At 44.5% G+C, this 19,163-nt stretch overlaps 1 protein-coding gene across 1 annotated transcript in view; it reads right to left on the bottom strand.

Annotated features, from left to right (window-relative positions):
• LOC132403374 (chloride anion exchanger-like) overlaps positions 1-19,163 on the bottom strand; it is an 85,606-nt gene that overhangs the window by 18,072 nt on the left and 48,371 nt on the right. Inside the window, exons 10-11 of the mRNA XM_059986791.1 lie at positions 11,782-11,859; positions 7,812-7,907 (exon numbers count right to left, since the gene is read on the bottom strand). Coding sequence (XP_059842774.1) covers positions 7,812-7,907; positions 11,782-11,859 — 174 coding nt within the window. The remainder of the gene's footprint in view (positions 1-7,811; positions 7,908-11,781; positions 11,860-19,163) is intronic.

Here is a 19,163-nt window from a genome sequence, read left to right as displayed (position 1 = left end):
GGAGTCTCTTAAAAGACCCTATCATATCTGCCTCCACCACATTCACCAGCAGTCCATTCAATGCACTCACCACTCTCTAGTAAAAAAACTTATCCCTGACATCTCATCTGTATCTGCTTCCAAGCACTTTAAAACTATGCCCTCTCATGTTGGCCATTTCAGCACTGGGAAAAAGCCTTTGACTATCCACACAATTAATGCCTCTCATCATCTTACACACCTTTATCAGGTCACCTCTCATCCTCCGATGCTCCAAGGAGAAAGGCCAAGTTCACTCGACCTATTCTCATAAGGCATGCTCCCCAAACCAGGCCACAGCCTTCTAAATCGCCTCTGCACTCTTTCTATGATTTCCACAACCTTCCTATAGTGAGGCAACTAGAACTGAGCACAGTATTCCAAATGGGATCTGACCAGGGTCCTATATAGCTGCAACATTACCTTTCGGCTCCTAAATTCAATTCCACGATTGATGAATCCCAATACACCATATGCCGCCTTAACCACAGAGTCAACCTGTGCAGCTGCTTTGAGCATCCTATGGACTCAGATCCCAAGATCCCTCTGATCCTCCACACTGCCAAGAGTCTTACCATTAATACTAGATTCTGCCATCATCTTTGACCTACCAAATGAACCACTTCACACTCATCTGGGTTGAAATCCATCTGTCATTTCTCATCCCAGTTTTGCATCCTATCAATGTCCTGCTGTAATCTCTGACAGCCCTCCACACTATCCACAACACCCCCAACCTTTGTGTCTTCAACAAATTTACCAACCCATCCCTCCACTTCCTCATCCAGGTCATTTATAAAACTCACAAAGAGGAGGGGTCCCAGAACAGATCCCTGAGGCACACCACTGGTCACCAACCTCCACGCAGAATATGACCCATCTACAACCACTCTTTGCCTTCTGTGGGCAAGCCAGTTCAGGATCCACAGAGCAATATCCCCTTGGATCCCATGCCTCCTTACTTTCTCAATAAGCCTTACATAGTGTACCTTATCAAATGCCTTGCTGAAATCCATATACACAACATCTACAGCTCTACCTGCATCAATGTGTTTAGTCACATCCTCAAAAAATTCAATCAAGCTCGTAAGGCACTACCTGCCTTTGATTAAGCCATGTTGACTATTCCTAATTATATGATGCCTCTCCAAATGTTCATAAATTCAGCCTCTCAGGATCATCATAAGCTCTCCATCAGCTTACCAACCACTGAAGTAAGACTCACTGGTCTGTAATTTCCTGGGCTATCTTTACTCCCTTTCTTGAATACTGGAATCTACAACCCTCCAATCCTCCCATCCCCATTGATGATGCAAAGATCATTGCCAGATGCTTAGCAATCTCTTCCCTCACCTCCCACAGTAGCCTGGGGTACATCCTGCCCAGTCCCGGTGACTTATCCAACTTGATGCTTTCCAAAACTCCAGCACATCCTCTTCCTTACTATCTACATGCTCAAGCTTTTCTGTCCACTGTAAGTCATCCCTACAATCGCAAGATCCTTTTCAGTAGTGGATATTGAAGCAAAGTATTCATTAAGTACCCCTGCCACCTCCTCCGGTGCCATACACACTTTTCCACTGTCACACTTGATTGGTCCTGTTCTCTCACATCTTATCCTTTTGCTCAAACTTGTCGAATGCCTTGGGGTTTTCCTTAACCCTGACTGCCAAGGCCTTCTCATGGCCCCTTCTGGCTCTCCTAATTTCATTCTTAAACTCCTTCCTGCTAGCCTTATAATCTTCTAGATCACTATCATTACCCAGTTTTTTGAAACTTTCATCAGCGTTACTTTTCTTCTTTGAGGTATTGATCATGTGGATAGTCAGAGGCTTTTTACCATAGAACCATGGAACATTACAGCACAGAAACAGGCCTTTTGACCCTTCTTGGCTGTGCTGAACCATTTTTTTGCCTAGGTCCACTGACCTGCACTTGGACCATATCCCTCCATACACCTCTCATCCATGTACCTGTCCAAGTTTTTCTTAAATGTCAAAAGTGAGCCTGCATTCACCACTTCATCTGGCAGCTCATTCCATACACCCACCACTCTCTGTGTGAAGAAGCCCCCCCAGTGTACCCTTTGAACTTTTCCCCCTTCACCCTTAACCCATGACCTCTGGTTTTTTTCTCCCCGGCCTCAGTTGGAAAAAGTCTGCCTGCATTCACTCTATCTATACCCATCATAATTCTATACACCTCTATCAAATCACCCGTCATTCTACTACGCTCCAGGAATAAAGTCCTTAACCTGTTCAACCTTTCTCTGTAACTCAGTTTCTCAAATCCCGGCAACATCCTTGTAAACCTTCTCTGCATTCTTTCAACCTTATTAATCTCCTTCCTGTAATTAGGTGACCAAAACTGCACACAATACTCCAGATTCAGTCTCACCAATGTCTTATACAACCTCACCATTACATTCCAACTCTTATACTCAATACTTTGATTTATAAAGGCCAATGTACCAAAAGCTCTCTTTACAACCTTATCTACTTGTGATGCCACTTTTAGGGAATTATGTATCTGTACTCCCAGATCCCTCTGTTCTACTGCACCCCTCTGTGTCCTACCATTTACCTTGTATGTTCTACCTTGGTTTGACCTTCCGAAGTTTGACCTCACACTTGTCCACATTAAACTCCATCTGCCATTTATCAGCCCATTCCTCCAAGTGGTCCAAATCCCTCTGCAAGCTTTGAAAACCTTCTTCACTGTCCACTACACCTCCAATCTTTGTATCATCAGCAAATTTGCTGATCCAATTTGCCACATTATCATCCAGATCATTGATATAGCAATGGACATAACAATGGACCCAGCACTGATCGCTGTGGCACACCAGTAGTCACAGGCCTCCACTCAGAGTAGCAATCCTCCACTACCACTCTCTGGCTTCTTCCATTGAGCCAATGACTAATCCAATTTACTACCTCTCCATGTATACCTAGCGATTGAATCTTCCTAACTAACTTCCCATGCAGGACCTTGTCAAAGGCCTTACTGAAGTCCATGTATACAACATCCACTGCCATCCCTTCATCCACTTTCCTGGTAACTTCCTCGAAAAACCCTAATAGATTGGTTAAACATGACCTACCACACATAAAGCCATGCTGAATTTTTCTAATAAGTCCCTGTCTATCCAAATACTTGTAGATCCTATCTCTTAGTATTCCTTCCATTAATTTAACTACTACCGATGTCAAACTTACCGGCCTATAATTTCCTGGCTTTTTGAACATTTTTTAAACAACGGAACTACATGAGCTATCCTCCAATCCTCTGGCACCTGACCTGTGGATATCGACATTTTAAGTATTTCTGCCAGGGCCCCTGCAATTTCAACACTAGTCTCCTTCAAGTTCTGAGGGAATACCCTGTCAGGTCCTGGGGATTTATCTACTCTGATTTGCCTCAAAACATCAAGCACCTCCTCCTCTTTAATCTGTATAAATTCCATGATCTCCCTACTTGTTTGCCTTGTTTCCATAGACTCCATTCCAGTTTCCTTAGTAAATACAGATGCAAAAAAACCTATTTAATATCCCATTTCTTTTGGTTCCAAACATAGCCGACCACTCTGCTCTTCAAGAGGACCAATTTTATCCCTTACTATCCTTTTGCTCTTAACATACCTGTAGAATCTCTTAGGATTATCCTTCGCCCTGACTGCCAAAGCAACCTCATGTCTTCTTTTAGCCCTCCTGATTTCTTTCTTTAAGTATTTTCTTACTCTTTTTATACTCCTCAAGCATCTTATTTCCTCCCTGTTGCCTATACATATTATACATCTCTCTCTTCTTTATCAGTTCCAATATCCCTCAAGAACCAAAGTTCCTTATTCTTATTCATTTTGCCTTTAGCCCTGACCAGAACATACAAAATCTACACTCTCAAAATTTCTCCTTTGAAGGCCTCCCACTTACCAATCACATCCTTGCCAGAGAACAACCTGTCCCAATCTACGCTTTTTCTTTTCTTCAAATTTGTCCTTTTTCCAGTTTAGAACTTCAACCCAGGGACCAGATCCATCTTTATCCATGATCAAGTTGAAATTAATGACGTTGTGATCACTAGAACCGAAATGTTCCCCTGCATTCACTTCTGTCACTTGCCCTAACTCATTTCCTAATAGGAGATCTAATATTGCATCCTCCCTAGTTGGTACATCTATATATTGATTTCAAAATCTTTACTGAACACATTTCACAAACTCTAACCCATCTAGACCTTTAACAGTATGGGAGTCCCAATCAATGTGTGGAAAATTAAAATCCCCTACAATCACAACTTTCTGTCTCCTGCAGTTGTCTGCTATCTCTCTGCAGATTTGCTCTTCCAATTCTCACTGACTATTGGGTGGTCTATAATACAACCCTATTAATGTGGTCATACCTTTCCTGTTTCTCAGCTCCACCCATATGGCCTCAGTAGACAAGCGCTCTAAACTTTCCTGCCAAAGCATTGTTGTAATATTTTCTCTGACTAGCAAAGCCACCGCCCCCCCCCCCCCCCACCCACCCTTCATCCCTCTGCCTCTATCACGTCTGAAACATCAGAACTCTGGAACATTAAGCTGCCAGTCCTGCCCCTCCTGTAGCCAAGTTTCAGTAATGGCTATGATGTCATAATTCCACGTGTCAATCCAAGCCCTCAGCTCTTCCGCCTTTCCCACAATACTCCTTGCATTGAAATATGCACACCTCAGAAGATTATTACCACCACACACAACCTTACTATTTGTGACTTTGCATGAACTACTAACGTCATTTATTTTTACCCCCGTTCCACTATCTACTCTAGTACTCTGGTTCCCATACCCCTGCAAATATAGTTTAAACCCTCCCCAATAACACTCCCTGCAAGTATATTGGTCCCCTTGTAGTTCAGGTGTAACCCGTCTCTCTTGTACAGGTCCCACCTGCCCAGAAGAGGTCCCAATGATCTAGAAATGGTTAACAGGGCTGAAATCCCAGGGCTGAAATGGTTAACACGAGAGGGCATGGTTTTAAGGTGCTTGGAAGTAGATACAGAGGAGATATCAGGGGTAAGTTTTTTTATGCAGAGAGTGGTGAGTACATGGAATGGGCTCCCAGTGATGGTGGTGGAGGCAGATTTGATAATCTCTTTAAAGAGATTCCTGAATAGGTACATGGAGCTTAAAAAAATAGAGGGCTATGGGTAACCCCAGGTGATTTCTAAAGTAAGTACATGTTTGACACAGCTTTGTGGGCTGAAGGGCCTGTATTGTGCTGTAGGTTTTATATGTTTCTATGTTTCTTGACTATGGGGAGTAGGTTGGAGAGTGAGGCTGAGAGGGAATATTAATCGGCTGTGATGGACCACGGGGGAGGGGGTCTCGATGGGCTGAATGGTCTGATTCTGTTCCTATGTTTTATGGTCATTACTGTGAAGGCTGTAAGTGTGCCCAGATTGGTAACAAAGGCATCCCTGATAACTGAGACCAAAATCTCATCTAAATGTTTCCTGCACAAAGTAGCCAAGCAGATAACACAGAAGCAGGAAATCAGGAATAGAAGCCAATCTCCTTCGAATGGTGCAGGTACTACAGCAGAGAATACTGGCTTTTTATTTAGTCGGTTAGTTACTTGTTGAGGCAACAGACAGAATTGGCCCTTGGAGCCACACAGTCCAGCAATCCCACAATGTAATCCTGTCATAATCATGGGACAACTTACAATGATCAATCAACAGGTACTGGTCTGTGGGAGGAAACCAAAGCACTCAGAGGAAACACATGCGGTCTCGGGAAGAACATACCAACTCGTTACAGGCAGCAGTGGGAATCAAACCTGGGTCACCTGTACTGCAAAGCATTGAACTAACCATTAAGCCATCCTTTCCGTGAAATTGGTAGAAATCATGAATGCACTGAGCTGATATGAACAACACTATTTTTCACATTGTTTATCAATGGTTTGGATAATGGAATTGATGGCTTTGTGGTAAAGTTTGCAAATGATACAAAGATAGGTGGAGGGTAGTGCTGAGGAAGCTATGGTGAGGGTATCCAGAACTAGAGTGCACAGCCTCAAAACTGAGAGGCAGCTTTTTAGAACAGATGTAAACAGCAATTTTTTTTAGCCAGAGAGTAGTAAATCTGAGGAATGCTCTGCCACAGGCAACGGTGGAGGCCAAGTCCATGGGTATTTTTAAGGTGGAAATTGATAGTTATTTGATCAGTCAGGGCATCAAAGGATACGGTGAGAAGGCAGACATACGTGGTAGAGTGGGATCCAGGATCAGCCATGATAGAATGGTGGAGCAGACTTGATGGGCTGAATAGCCTAACTCTGCTTCTATGTCTTATGGTTTTATGGCCTTAACACTGAGTCCCAGGGGAGGAGTCCCTGCCACTGAGACAATGCAGAGGTATTCCATACCAGCTCACTCTCCATTAGTGCCTTGCAGGTCCAGCAAGCCCAGCACAAAGGTCTGAGAATTGCCTCCTGTTTTAGAACTGTGGACAGTGAAGGGTGTCACATGATACAATGGGGTATACTGTAGATGATTTAAAGATATGGACCAGAGAAAGGGTAGACAGGGTTTAACCTGAGCAAGTGTGAGGTTGCACTTTGGGAGGTTAATAGTAAGAGGGATGTATGAAGTTAATGGCAGAGCCCTTAGGGACATTGAGGTCCCAGGCCAGAGCTCCCTGAAAGTGGTGTCGCAAATGAATAGGTCATCATCATTCAGGGTGCTAAGTATAAAAGTCAAGAAGGTACATTGCTGCTGTATGAAGACTTGGTGAGGCTACTTTCAAAGCATTGTGGTCACCTTGTCATGAGAAGGTGTGGATGCTGAGGATGTTCACCAGGATGTCTCCAGGATAAAGAGACACTAGAGAGTTTTCTCTGGAACAGCAGAGGCAGATAGAATTTTTTCCTGGAGTATGAATATCAAAAACTAGAGGTTTAAGGAGAGAGTGAGAAGGTTTATAGAAAACATTAGGAGAGGACATTTTACACCGAGAGTTACACACAAAAAAATGTTGGAAGAACTCAGTAGTTCAGGCAGTATCTATGGAAACAGCATTTCACTGGGACCCTTCGTCAGGGAAGGTGCCTGGAACGCAAGTGGTGGGAGCAGTGTTTAAGAGGCATTTAGACAGACCCATGAACAGGCAAGGGATGGAGGGATATAGACCAGATGTAGGCAGTTGGAATTATCTTAATTTGACCGTGATTAGTACACATATTATGGGCACTGCGAGTGTGGGGGGTGGGGAGGATGGCAGACCCAGGCCCCAGTGGGGGGATGTCCAAGCTTTCTAACATGGGGGGGGGGGGGGGAGACAGACCGAGCATTCTTACACGAGGTGGGGAGCGGGAGGGAGTCATCATTGCCATCACTCAGACAGATTCAAGTGTCCAAGTGGGGAGTAGGTGGGGGGTGCAGACCCAGGTCCGAGTGGGGGGTGACGCAGCTTTCTTGCACAAGGTGGCGGCGGGGGGGGAGTCATCATTGCCACAGCCAAGACAGATTCAGATCAGGAGCACTCACTTCATGTAAAGTGACAGAGAGTTTCAGAGTCTCAAGAGACTGCAGATGTGGGAACTAAAGCAAAAAGCAAGCTGCTGAAAGAATGTCGACAATCCTCCCCATTGTTAGCAAGGTGCCACTCAATGACTCAGGGCTGCTCCCCCAGCAATGCTGCTTCTATGTTTCGGGGGGGGGGGGGGTCGTCACAGAACTGAGCAAGAGTAATGTCCAGCAACGGTGAAGTGAGTGGTGTGGAATGGCTCATCAAAGACCCGATCACTTACACAATCATACTTGTCTTTCTTCCACAGAACTCCAATTTCTCTGAACTGCATTAACATTCCTTTCAAATTAATAATGACAATCGCTCCAAGAACTGACTGTAAAAAGAGCAGGAAGACAAAGTTAGGCACTGATTCCACAGGTTTGCAAAACAAAATGCCCCACACTGATTGATCCTCAAACAATGATACAACATTTGCAGAGGGGAGTGACTGTAAAATTCTGGAGGATAAACTCCTTGAGGAGTTACATCCATTGTTAGTCTTGGCTTTAGGCCAGGAGGGGCCTGTAGGAAGTATGAGCAGGGAATCTGATTGAATGGTTCCTTTTGCTACCTCACACTTCTCGTGGTGAAGACAAGCCTGCACTTTGCATCACTGCAGAAAGTCTTGTCTTACTTATATACAAGGCCAAACATGATAGATAAATGGGGGATGGGGGCTGGGTTAGATTGATCTTAGAGTAGGTTAAAAGGTCGGCACAACATCATTGGCCAAAGGACCCATACTGTGTTGTTGTGTTCCTTGTGCTACGTCCCATGAAATGCATGCCAAACTTTATAACATTAGTAGGGTGAGGCTGCAAGGTTGCGCTAAATTCTGTATGTTCAACATCAGGGAGGATGCGAAAGCTGAGGGCAGTGACCTGAGTGGGTGAGATTCCTGGCACTGGGTATGTGGGAAGATTTATGGCTGGAGAAGGTTCAGGACAGCTTTCTTCCAAGATACTAAAATATAAATATGTTTGGTGGCACAGTGGTTCAGTGGGTTGATCCACAGCAGAGACAATGTCAATCCCGCACAGTGACAGAAATCAAGGTCAATGTCAATCACAGCGGCAGAGACCCGGGGTCAATGTCAATCCCTCACAGTGGCAGAGACTGGGGTCAATGTCAATCCCTCACAGTGTCAGAGACCCGGGGTCAATGTCAATCACAGTGTCAGAGACCTGGGGTCAATGTCAATCCCTCACAGTGGCAGAGACTGGGGTCAATGTCAATCACAGTGTCAGAGACCCGGGGTCAATGTCAATCCCTCACAGTGTCAGACACCCGGGGTCAATGTCAATCACAGTGTCAGAGACCCGGGGTCAATGTCAATCCCTCACAGCCACAGAGACCCGGTGTCAATGTCAATCACAGTGTCAGAGATCCGGGGTCAATGTCAATCCTTCACAGCGGCAGAGACCCGGGGTCAATGTCAATCACAGTGTCAGAGATCCGGGGTCAATGTCAATCCCTCACAGCCACAGAGACCCGGTGTCAATGTCAATCCCTCACAGCAGCAGAGACTGGGGTCAATGTCAGTCCCTCACAGTGTCAGAGACCCGGGGTCAATGTCAATCCCTCACAGCCACAGAGACCCGGTGTCAATGTCAATCCCTCACAGTGTCAGAGACCCGGGGTCAATGTCAATCCCTCACAGCGGCAGAGACCCGGGGTCAATGTCAATCACAGTGTCAGAGATCCGGGGTCAATGTCAATCCCTCACAGAGCCAGAGACTGGGGTCAATGTCAATCCCTCACAGCGCCAGAGACTGGGGTCAATGTCAATCCCTCACAGCGCCAGAGACCCGGTGTCAATGTCAATCCCTCACAGCGCCAGAGACTGGGGTCAATGTCAATCCCTCACAGCGCCAGAGACTGGGGTCAATGTCAATCCCTCACAGCGGCAGAGACTGGGGTCAATGTCAGTCCCTCACAGTGTCAGAGACCCGGTGTCAATGTCAATCCCTCACAGCGCCAGAGACTGGGGTCAATGTCAATCCCTCACAGCGCCAGAGACCCAGTGTCAATGTCAATCCCTCACAGCAGCAGAGACTGGGGTCAATGTCAGTCCCTCACAGTGTCAGAGACCCGGGGTCAATGTCAATCACAGTGTCAGAGACTGGGGTCAATGTCAATCCCTCACAGTGTCAGAGACCCGGGGTCAATGTCAATCCCTCACAACGGCAGAGACCAGGGATCAATGGCAATCACAGTGTCAGAGACCCGGTGTCAATGTCAATCCCTCACAACGGCAGAGACCCGGTGTCAATGTCAATCACAGCGGCAGAGACCCAGGGTCAATGTCAATCCCTCACAGTGGCAGAGACCCGGTGTCAATGTCAATCACAGCGGCAGAGACCCAGGGTCAATGTCAATCCCTCACAGCGGCAGAGACTGGGGTCAATGTCAATCCCTCACAGCGGCAGAGACCCGGTGTCAATGTCAATCCCTCACAGTGTCAGAGACCCGGGGTCAATGTCAATCCCTCACAGCGGCAGAGACCCGGGGTCAATGTCAATCACAGTGTCAGAGACCCGGGGTCAATGTCAATCCCTCACAGCGGCAGAGACCCGGTGTCAATGTCAATCACAGCGGCAGAGACCCAGGGTCAATGTCAATCACAGTGTCAGAGACCCGGGGTCAATGTCAATCCCTCACAGCGGCAGAGACCCGGTGTCAATGTCAATCACAGCGGCAGAGACCCAGGGTCAATGTCAATCACAGTGTCAGAGACCCGGGGTCAATGTCAATCACAGTGTCAGAGACCCGGGGTCAATGTCATTTTCATTTTAAAAAAAATTATTGATACATAATCTTCTACAGCTGTAAAATGATACAAAACTTCAACAAGTTGATATATATACAATTAATAAAGCTGAAGAAAAAAACTTATCAAAAAAGAATGATATATGATAATAGAAAAAATTTTTAAAGAAAAGAAGGAAAAAAGCGAAAAAAGAGGTTAAATGAAATAATTTGGTAGCTTTTAATTCCAAATCAATCCAAGCTGGTTTTTGACTCTTATCGAGCCAAAACATAATTGTCGAATATTAACAGCCCAATAATACAATCTTAAATTAAGAAATGCAAGTCCACCATCATTTTTAGATTTTTGTAAATGATACTTATTAATTCTTGGTCTTTTATTGTTCCAAATAAAGGATGAAATAATAGTCAATTTGATCAAAAAATTTTTAGTTAAAAAGATAGATACATTTTGAAAAATATATAAAAATCTAGGTAAAATCATCATTTTCACAGAATGGATATGACCTGTTAAAGAAAGTGTAAGTGGGTTCCATCTAGAAAATAATTGTTCCATAGAGTCCATTAAAGGAACCACATTAGCTTTATAAAGATCTTTATATTTTTTAGTAATTATAATACCTAAATATTTAAAAGAATTAACAATTTTAAATGGAATATTGTTAGATATAAAAACAGGAGCATTTAATGGAAACAATTCACTTTTATTTAAGTTTAGTTTGTATCCTGTAAATTTTCCAAAATCATTTAGTATTTCCAAAAGATTAGGAATAGATTCTTCAGGGTTCGAGATATAAACCAAAAGATCATCTGCGTTAAGAGAAATCTTATGAATGGTAGAAACCGAGGTCAATGTCAATCACGGCGGCAGAGTCCCGGGATCAATGTCAATCCCTCACAGTGGCAGAGACCTGGGGTCAATGTCAATCACAGCGGCAGAGTCCCGGGGTCAATGTCAATCCCTCACAGTGGCAGAGACCTGGGGTCAATGTCAATCACAGCAGCAGAGTCCCGGGGTCAATGTCAATCACAGCAACAGAGTCCCAGGGTCAATGTCAATCACAGCGGCAGAGTCCCGGGGTCAATGTCAATCACAGCAACAGAGATCTGGGGTTAATCCTCCGCTCCTGTCTGTGTGGAGTTTGCAGGATTTCCCCCCATATGTCAAAGGCAGGTTGGTGAGTTACATAGCTGTTTTGTGTATGGTTTTGTGTATAGATACTGGGGGAAGGGTGGTGCTGTGAGAGAGAACAGTTTCCAGGGAAGTAAGTGGGGTCTGACAGAATTATTCTGAGAGCCAACATTGATTCGATGGGCCAAATGACCTCTGTGGTAAAAGCTATGTCACTTCATAGTTTCCATTGCTTCTGTTGGGCTGATCATGCTGCCAATGCTATAGAGTAGTTAACAGTGGGAAGCAGTTATGTGTGATTCCTCACCTTGGGGAGAGGGGCTAACAGGAATCCAATGGCCAGAGTCACAATCATCACCACCAAAGCCGATAACAGACCAGCAACCTGCAGCAAAATAGGTTCATTGTCAACTTTTAAAAAAAAAAATTTCACACTGTATTCTTAACTTTCTTTTGTGTTAGGATAGTGTTCCATTTCCCATGAACTGCTGCTAAGTGCTAGGTTCCCCATTTAACCTCTTTAACTGTACTGTACTCTGGTGGCCAGACACTGAGAGTACTGAGGACTGCAGCTTCCTCCATTCTCTGTACAGTCCTGGATATGTTAGATTTGGGCCTGGCTGTTTATCCGCTGGTGACTGTCCTTAATCTTTTAACAGTTCCACTTTGCTGCAATTATCCTGACCGACTTTTCACACTTCTCCTCCTTTGTCTATTCCGGGGGTCGGCAACCTGCGGCTCCCGAGCCATTTGAGGCTCTTTCACCTCTGTGCTGCGGCTCCCTGTGGCTTTGGGAAATAATTGGTCAGTATTTAATTAAAATGTATTTTATGTTAGTTTGTTAGCTTTTGAAATGTAATTCTAAATTTGAAGATTATGGTGATCTTGTACAATCTAAGTGTGGCGACACATTTCCTGGCACATCCGAAACGGCTCACAATTAGCCAGCATTCCGGCTAAGGGAGATAGCCTACGGGGGTTTGTGAGTACGCGTCTTTTGCAGCATCTGCGTCCATGGGGGCTGGGTTGAGGGAGGCTTAAAAGCAAGGCTGTTTAGTTCGAATAAAGTTATTCGACTGCAGTTTACTGACTGCGTGAGCACACCGCTACAACATGTTTTTATCGCTATTAATATACGTCACCACTGCCAATACCTGACACCCGCCAGTGCGCGATTTCTTTAATTTTTCGATCCAAGGTAAGCCAACTATGGAGAATTCTAAAAAAAGAAAAGTGACTGAAGAAAACAGAACGTTTAATGATACGTGGACAGATTCATTTGCTTTCACTGTTGACGAGACTGGTTTACCGGTATGCTTAATATGCAATGAGAAACTAGCAAACAACAAAAAGTCAAATGTCGCAAGGCATTTCCAGAATAAACACGCAGCCTTTGCTCAAAAATATCCGGATGGAGATGAGAGAAAAAAAGCCGTTTCGGAACTGATGCGGAAGGTTGATCTGAGCAAAAATCATTTCCAGAAATGGATGAAGTCTGGAAAATCAACGACATATGCCAATTATATTGCCGCTCAGGAAATAGTCAGGCACGGGAAGCAGTTTACAGATGGTGAATATATAAAAGAATCTTTCATTAAGATTTCAGAACATCTATTCACGGACTTTAAAAACAAGAGTGAAATTGTGCAGAAAATCAGGGATATGCCCCTCTCTGCAAAGACTGTCAAAGACAGAACCATAAAAATGGCAGAAGACATCACAAGACAGCAAATTAAAGACATCAATTCAGCTGTGGCCTACTCGATTGCCTGTGACGAGTCTAAAGACAAAGGTGATATTGAACAAATAGCGTTGTTCTGCCGGTATGTAAACTCTGCCGGGCCACAGGAAGAACTGATTGAGTTGATACCTCTAAAAGACCAAACACGGGGGGAGGACATCTGTGAGGCTGTCTTGAATTGTTTAAGAGCCAAAGGAATAAAGACCACCCATCTGGTGTCAGTAGCTACTGATGGGGCTCCGAATATGACGGGAACGCACAAGGGATTTGTGGCTTTACTGCAGAAGTCGCTGGACAGAAAGCTGCTGACTTTTCACTGCATCTTGCACCAAGAGGCACTGTGCGCTCAAACATTTCCTCCGGAATGCACAGAAGTAATGGATGTTGTCATTCAGATTGTCAATAAAATAATGGCAAAAAGTTTAAATCACCATCAATTCCGTTTGTTACTGGACGAGATGGAAAGCGCATATTCTGATCTCCTGCTGCACAACAAAGTCCGGTGGCTGTCCAAAGGGGAGGTGCTGAAACACTTTGTCGCGTGTCTGGAAGAAGTGAAAACTTTCCTGGGCAGCAAAGGGCTCACCTTTCCTGAGCTGGATCAGCCAGAGTGGCTGGAAAAGCTACACTTCATGGTAGACATGACAGCGCACCTGAACACGCTGAACACAGCTCTTCAGGGGAAAGGACGCACAGCCCTGCACATGTTGGAGGATGTTTTGGCATTCGAGCGCAAGTTGACAGTGCTTGCCAGAGATTTACAGAAAGGCACTTTGTCTCACTTCCCCAATTTGAGAGAGTTCAAACAAGGTCACGACATGATAATTTCGGAGTATTTACATTCTGCAATCATCGCAATGCAAACATCGTTTGGGAAACGCTTCTGTGAGTTCAGAGAGGAAAAAAACACATTATCCTTCCCGGTCACTCCCTTAAGCATCGATCCTTCCCTACTGAATACGACTGCATTGGCAGGTGTGAGTCAACCTGATCTTGAGATGGAACTGGCCGACATAGCCGACAAAGACATATGGGTGTCCAAGTTTAGACGCTTGACAGCAGACCTTGAAGATGTTGCCCGTCAGAAGGCCGTTCTTGCTCAGAATCACAAATGGAGTGATATTGAAAACCTTCCAAAACCGGACAAACTTGTGTTCGAAACATGGAATGCTATGCCCGACATTTATGTAAACATGAAAAAGTATGCGCTTGGAGTCCTGTCGATCTTTGGATCCACATATGTATGTGAGCAGGTGTTCTCCAACATGAACTTTATTAAAAACAAACATCGCGCACGCCTCACAGATGACAGCTTGCGATCCTGTGTAAAGATGAAGGTGACGTCATACAGCCCTGATGTGCAGACGCTGTGCGCTGAGGTCCAGGAGCAGAAATCCCATTAACCAAGTATGATAAATATTTTAATTGCCTATTATTTTATGTATATTCATATTTTTTCATTGTTCAGTGAAATAGTCCTTTTATTTTTCAGGCTGACAGCTGGCTGATGTTATTTTTGGTTTGCTGCTGGCGGCAAATTTAAGTTTGGCGTTTTTCATAAATACAAGAAGGACTCAAATAGACGTTGAGTATTTTACTTAAAAGTAACCTTCAACCCAACGTCTTTTTTTCGGAGTTCAAAATGTTTTTGTTGCATGCAGAAATGTAATTTCGTTTTCTCTGCAGGAGTTCATCAATTTCATAAATGCAACACATTATAGTTTGTTTATACATAGCATAAAGGCAAAAAAAACGTTGTATGCAGTGTTATTTCATTTTAAATGTCAAACGGGTTTTGCGGCTCCCAGTGTTTTCTTTTCTGTGGGAAACGGGTCCAAGTGGCTCTTTCAGTGGTAAAGGTTGCTGACCCCTGGTCTATTCCATCCAGAACATTCACTCAGAACCTGCTTCAAGTCTTCCATCTCTGCTGCTCTCAGTCCACACAAAGCCCTTCTCCTCTCTACTTTATTCTCCTCTTGTTTCTTGTCACCAAACTTGCTCTTGCCCCAGTACCATCTGCCATCTCTGCCCATATCTTACCACATTGTATTCTTTGTCAATCTTTGACACTCTCCACGACACCACCAATCTTCGGATCATCTAGAAACTTATGAACCCATCCATCCTGATAATCCCCACAGAAGTTCTCTCGCTCTCCTTACACCAGACTGGGTTCATTATCAAAAATGAAACTAGGAGCTGGGTCTTCCCCTCCGGGCTGCCACTGACCACTGGTTCTCTGGAGTGCAGTTTAAGAAAAGTTGCCGTCTGCAGCCTGTACTCCAGTTAATGTTGGGTGGTTGAAGCTGCACCTTCACTGGTGCAGGGACAGGGTTGGTTTGGTGACGGGAAGTGGATCTTCTGGACTGGCAAGGGTGATGGCGGTCTTAAGTGTGTTTCTGTGTAGATATTCACTTCTCAGGAAAACTGGTCCCAGCCACTGAAATGACCAGACAACACTGTGGGAAGAGGCTCCTGCCCTAACATTCCAAGCCCATGATCTCATCCCAATGAAGGAGTGGCCAGCTGGAGGTCCAACTCTCCCCAGACTCATTAGCAGCACCGCCCTCAGGCTGAGCAGCCAACACCAGGGCACTTCTAAAAGACCTTGATCTCAATGGCACTGTTAATGATGTCAGGGCAAGCCCTGGCAGCAGGGACAGAGGCAAATGCTTAATGTAGAATTAACAGGGATACGTTCATCACACCAACAGATGCGAGTAGTTCCATGGGGAATCTGTAGGTTACCATCTTCTCAAAATTCATTAGTCAATTATATTTTAAAATACCAGAGGGACATCAGGGACTGCTGTGTACTTTGCATTATAGAGAAATGACTAGTGTTGTTCCTCAGGGGACAGTATTGGGACTGCTACTTTTCACATTGTTTGTCAATGATTTAGATAATGGAATTGATGGCTTGTGGCAAAGCTTGCGGATGATACGAAGATAGGTGAAGGGGTAGGTAGTGCAGAGGAAGCAATGTGATTGCAGCAGGACGTAGACAAATTGGAAGAATGGGCAAGAAAGTGACAGATTGAATACAGTGTTGGTAAATGTATGATAATTCATTCTGGTAAAAGGAACAACAGTGCAGACTATTCTCCAAATGGGGAGAAGATTCAAACATCAGAGGTGCAGAGGGACTTAGAAATCCTTGTGCAAGACTCCCAGAAGGTTAATTTACAGGTTAAGCCTGTGGTAAAGAAGGCAAATGCAATGTTGGCATTTATTTCAAGGGGAATAGAATATAAAAGCAAGGAAATAATACTGAGCCTTTATAAAACACTAATCAGGCTGCACTTGGAGTATCGTCAACAGTTTTGGACCCCATATGTACAATGTCCTGTGTATGTTACTCAAAATGGCTTAGACAATAGACAATAGAGACAATAGAAAATAGCTTCTTTGGTTTGTTACGAGCAGGAATGCTTCTTTGTCGGATAAGTGTTTCTCTCGCCATTGTTTCACTTTAGAATGGCTGATATGGTAATTGTATTCATTTGTTAATCAATGGGGAATGTTATTGTGTCTTGTGATGCTGGGAACTTGGGGGAGGTGTTTTCGCGGGTTTTGGGTGTGAGGGGAGTCGGGAGGAGGACGCCGAGGAAGGTGGACGTGTGCTGGACTGCTCGTAAGACCACCGGGGTGGTCCCAGGTGTGACGGCGTGGTTGTTGGATGGGTCGATTGGTTCGGTGATTGAGCTCCACTGAGTGCACTAAACAGACTGAACTTTGATAAGTTGGCGCCTTTTGTTTTTTTTCCTTTTATATATATATATTGTATTGCCTAATACTCTTTTAATTTTAGTAAACTCTTTAAAGTGTATTTCATAACAGTATTTGTTGTGGGTTTGATACTGTTGGCAGGCGCGAGGCATAAACTCGATTCTCACAGCACCTGCGTGTACGGGAGGTGGGTTGGTGAGTTGCTGGAACTCCGTTTCCCCTAGACATATACCAGCCTTTTGGGTAAGTGTTACACATATTTCAGAAAGGATGGAATTTTTAAGAATTCAAGGGGATCTCGTTGAAATCTACCAAATGTTGAAAGGACTGTTGAAAATTGATCAGGTGGATGTGGAGAGGATGTTTCCTCAGGTGGGGGTATCCAGAACTAGAGGGCACAGTCTCAGAATTGAGGGGCAACCTTTTTGAACAGAGGTAAGGAGGTATTTTTTATCCAGAGAGGAGTGAATCTGTGGAATGCTCTGTCTTATGTCTTATGTTCCTGTTCGACACTGATAGATACTGTGTTTCTTTCTCTGTCAATGTTGACTGTGGGGGTTTTCAGGAGCAGGCTGTCTGTCTCAGGGGGACTTGATCTGATGGAGAGAGGCTGATACTTGCCCACTGTGGTGAAAAGCACATTGAACTTACCGGGCCAGGTAAAGTTCTTCCTCACCCTTCCCATTGATGTGCTGATGGCCCTCATTCACTCCATCCTCCAAACTTCCTCCTACTCCTGATCTGTCTCACCCAGTCTCCTCCAACACCTTGGTCCTCCCCTAGCACTGCTGTCTCACCCGGTATCCTCCAACTGCTCTGCAAGTTGTAATTCAACCCAAAACACCAGCTCTCCGCTCACTCCCCTCCATATCTCACACACACACACACACACACACACACACACACACACACACACACACACACACACACACACACACACACACACACACCTCTTGCCACAGAAATAGCCTGACACTAGATATGCTTTTGTTTCTGATACCAGTATCTGCGTTTGTATTTGTTTCCAGAGTATTTTAAAACTTGTTGCCTCTCTGACTGGAGCTTCTGACTAGTGGAGTACCACAGGGATCTGTACTGGATCCTTTATTGCTTTTCATCTGTACCAATGATCTGGACATTCATGTGGTTAACTGGATCAGTAAATTTGTGGATGACACCAAGATTGGGGGTGTGGTGGACAGTGAGGAAGAATATCATGGCTTGCAGTGGGATCTGCGTCATCTGGAAAAATGCGCTGGAAAGCAGCAGATGGAACTTTTTAATTCAACGTCCCTTTCCCATTCCAATATGTCAATCCATGGCCTCCTCTACTGTCGAGATGGAGCCACACTGGGTAGCCTCCAACCTGATGGCATGAACATTAATTTCTCTAACTTCCGTTAATGCCCATCCTCCCCTTCTCACCCCATCCTTAATTTTTAATTTAAAAGAAAAAAATTCTTCCTCTCTGCCCCTCTCACAATAACTCCTTGCCTGTTCTCCATCTTCCTCTGGTGCTCCCCTCTCCCTTTCTTTCTTCCAAGGCCTTCCATCCTATGATAGTCCCCCTTCTCCAGTCTTGTATCCCTTTTGCCAAGCAACTTCCCAGCTCTTAGCTTCATCCCTCCCCCTCCTGTCTTCTCCTGTCATTTTGGGTCTCCCCCTCCCCACCCACTTCTTAATCAACTTCTTAGCTCCCCTCTTACTATCTCTTTTTTCCGTTAGTCCTGATGAAGGTTCTCGACCTGAAACGTTGACTGTAATTCTCCCTATAGATGCTGCCTGGTCTGCTGTGTTCCACCAGCATTTTGTGTGTGTTGCTTGAATCTGCAGATTTCCTTGTGTTTAATATGAAACTTAATGCAGACAAGTGCAAGATTTTGCAGTTCTGGTTCTGGTAGAACCAACCAGGGTAGGTCTTACACAGCAGACAGTAGAGCACAGAGAACTATGGTAGATCAAAGGGATCTGGAAATACAGGTCCATAATTCATTGAAAGTGGTGTCTCAGGTGGATAAGGTTGTAAAGAAAACTTTTAGCCACATTGGCTTTTCTTAAATCAAAGTATTGAGTGCAAGAGATGGAATGTTTTGTTGAAGTTGTATAAGATGTCGGTGAGGCCTAATTTGGAGTATTGTGTGCAATTTTGGTCACCTACCTACAGAAAAGATGGAAATCAGGTTGAAAAAGTGCAGAGAAAATTAACAAGGATGTTGCTA

The sequence above is a fragment of the Hypanus sabinus genome, chromosome 13 (assembly GCF_030144855.1).
Source record: "Hypanus sabinus isolate sHypSab1 chromosome 13, sHypSab1.hap1, whole genome shotgun sequence".
Classification (NCBI taxonomy): Eukaryota; Metazoa; Chordata; class Chondrichthyes; order Myliobatiformes; family Dasyatidae; genus Hypanus; species Hypanus sabinus.
This window is presented reverse-complemented; position numbering and strand designations above follow the sequence as displayed.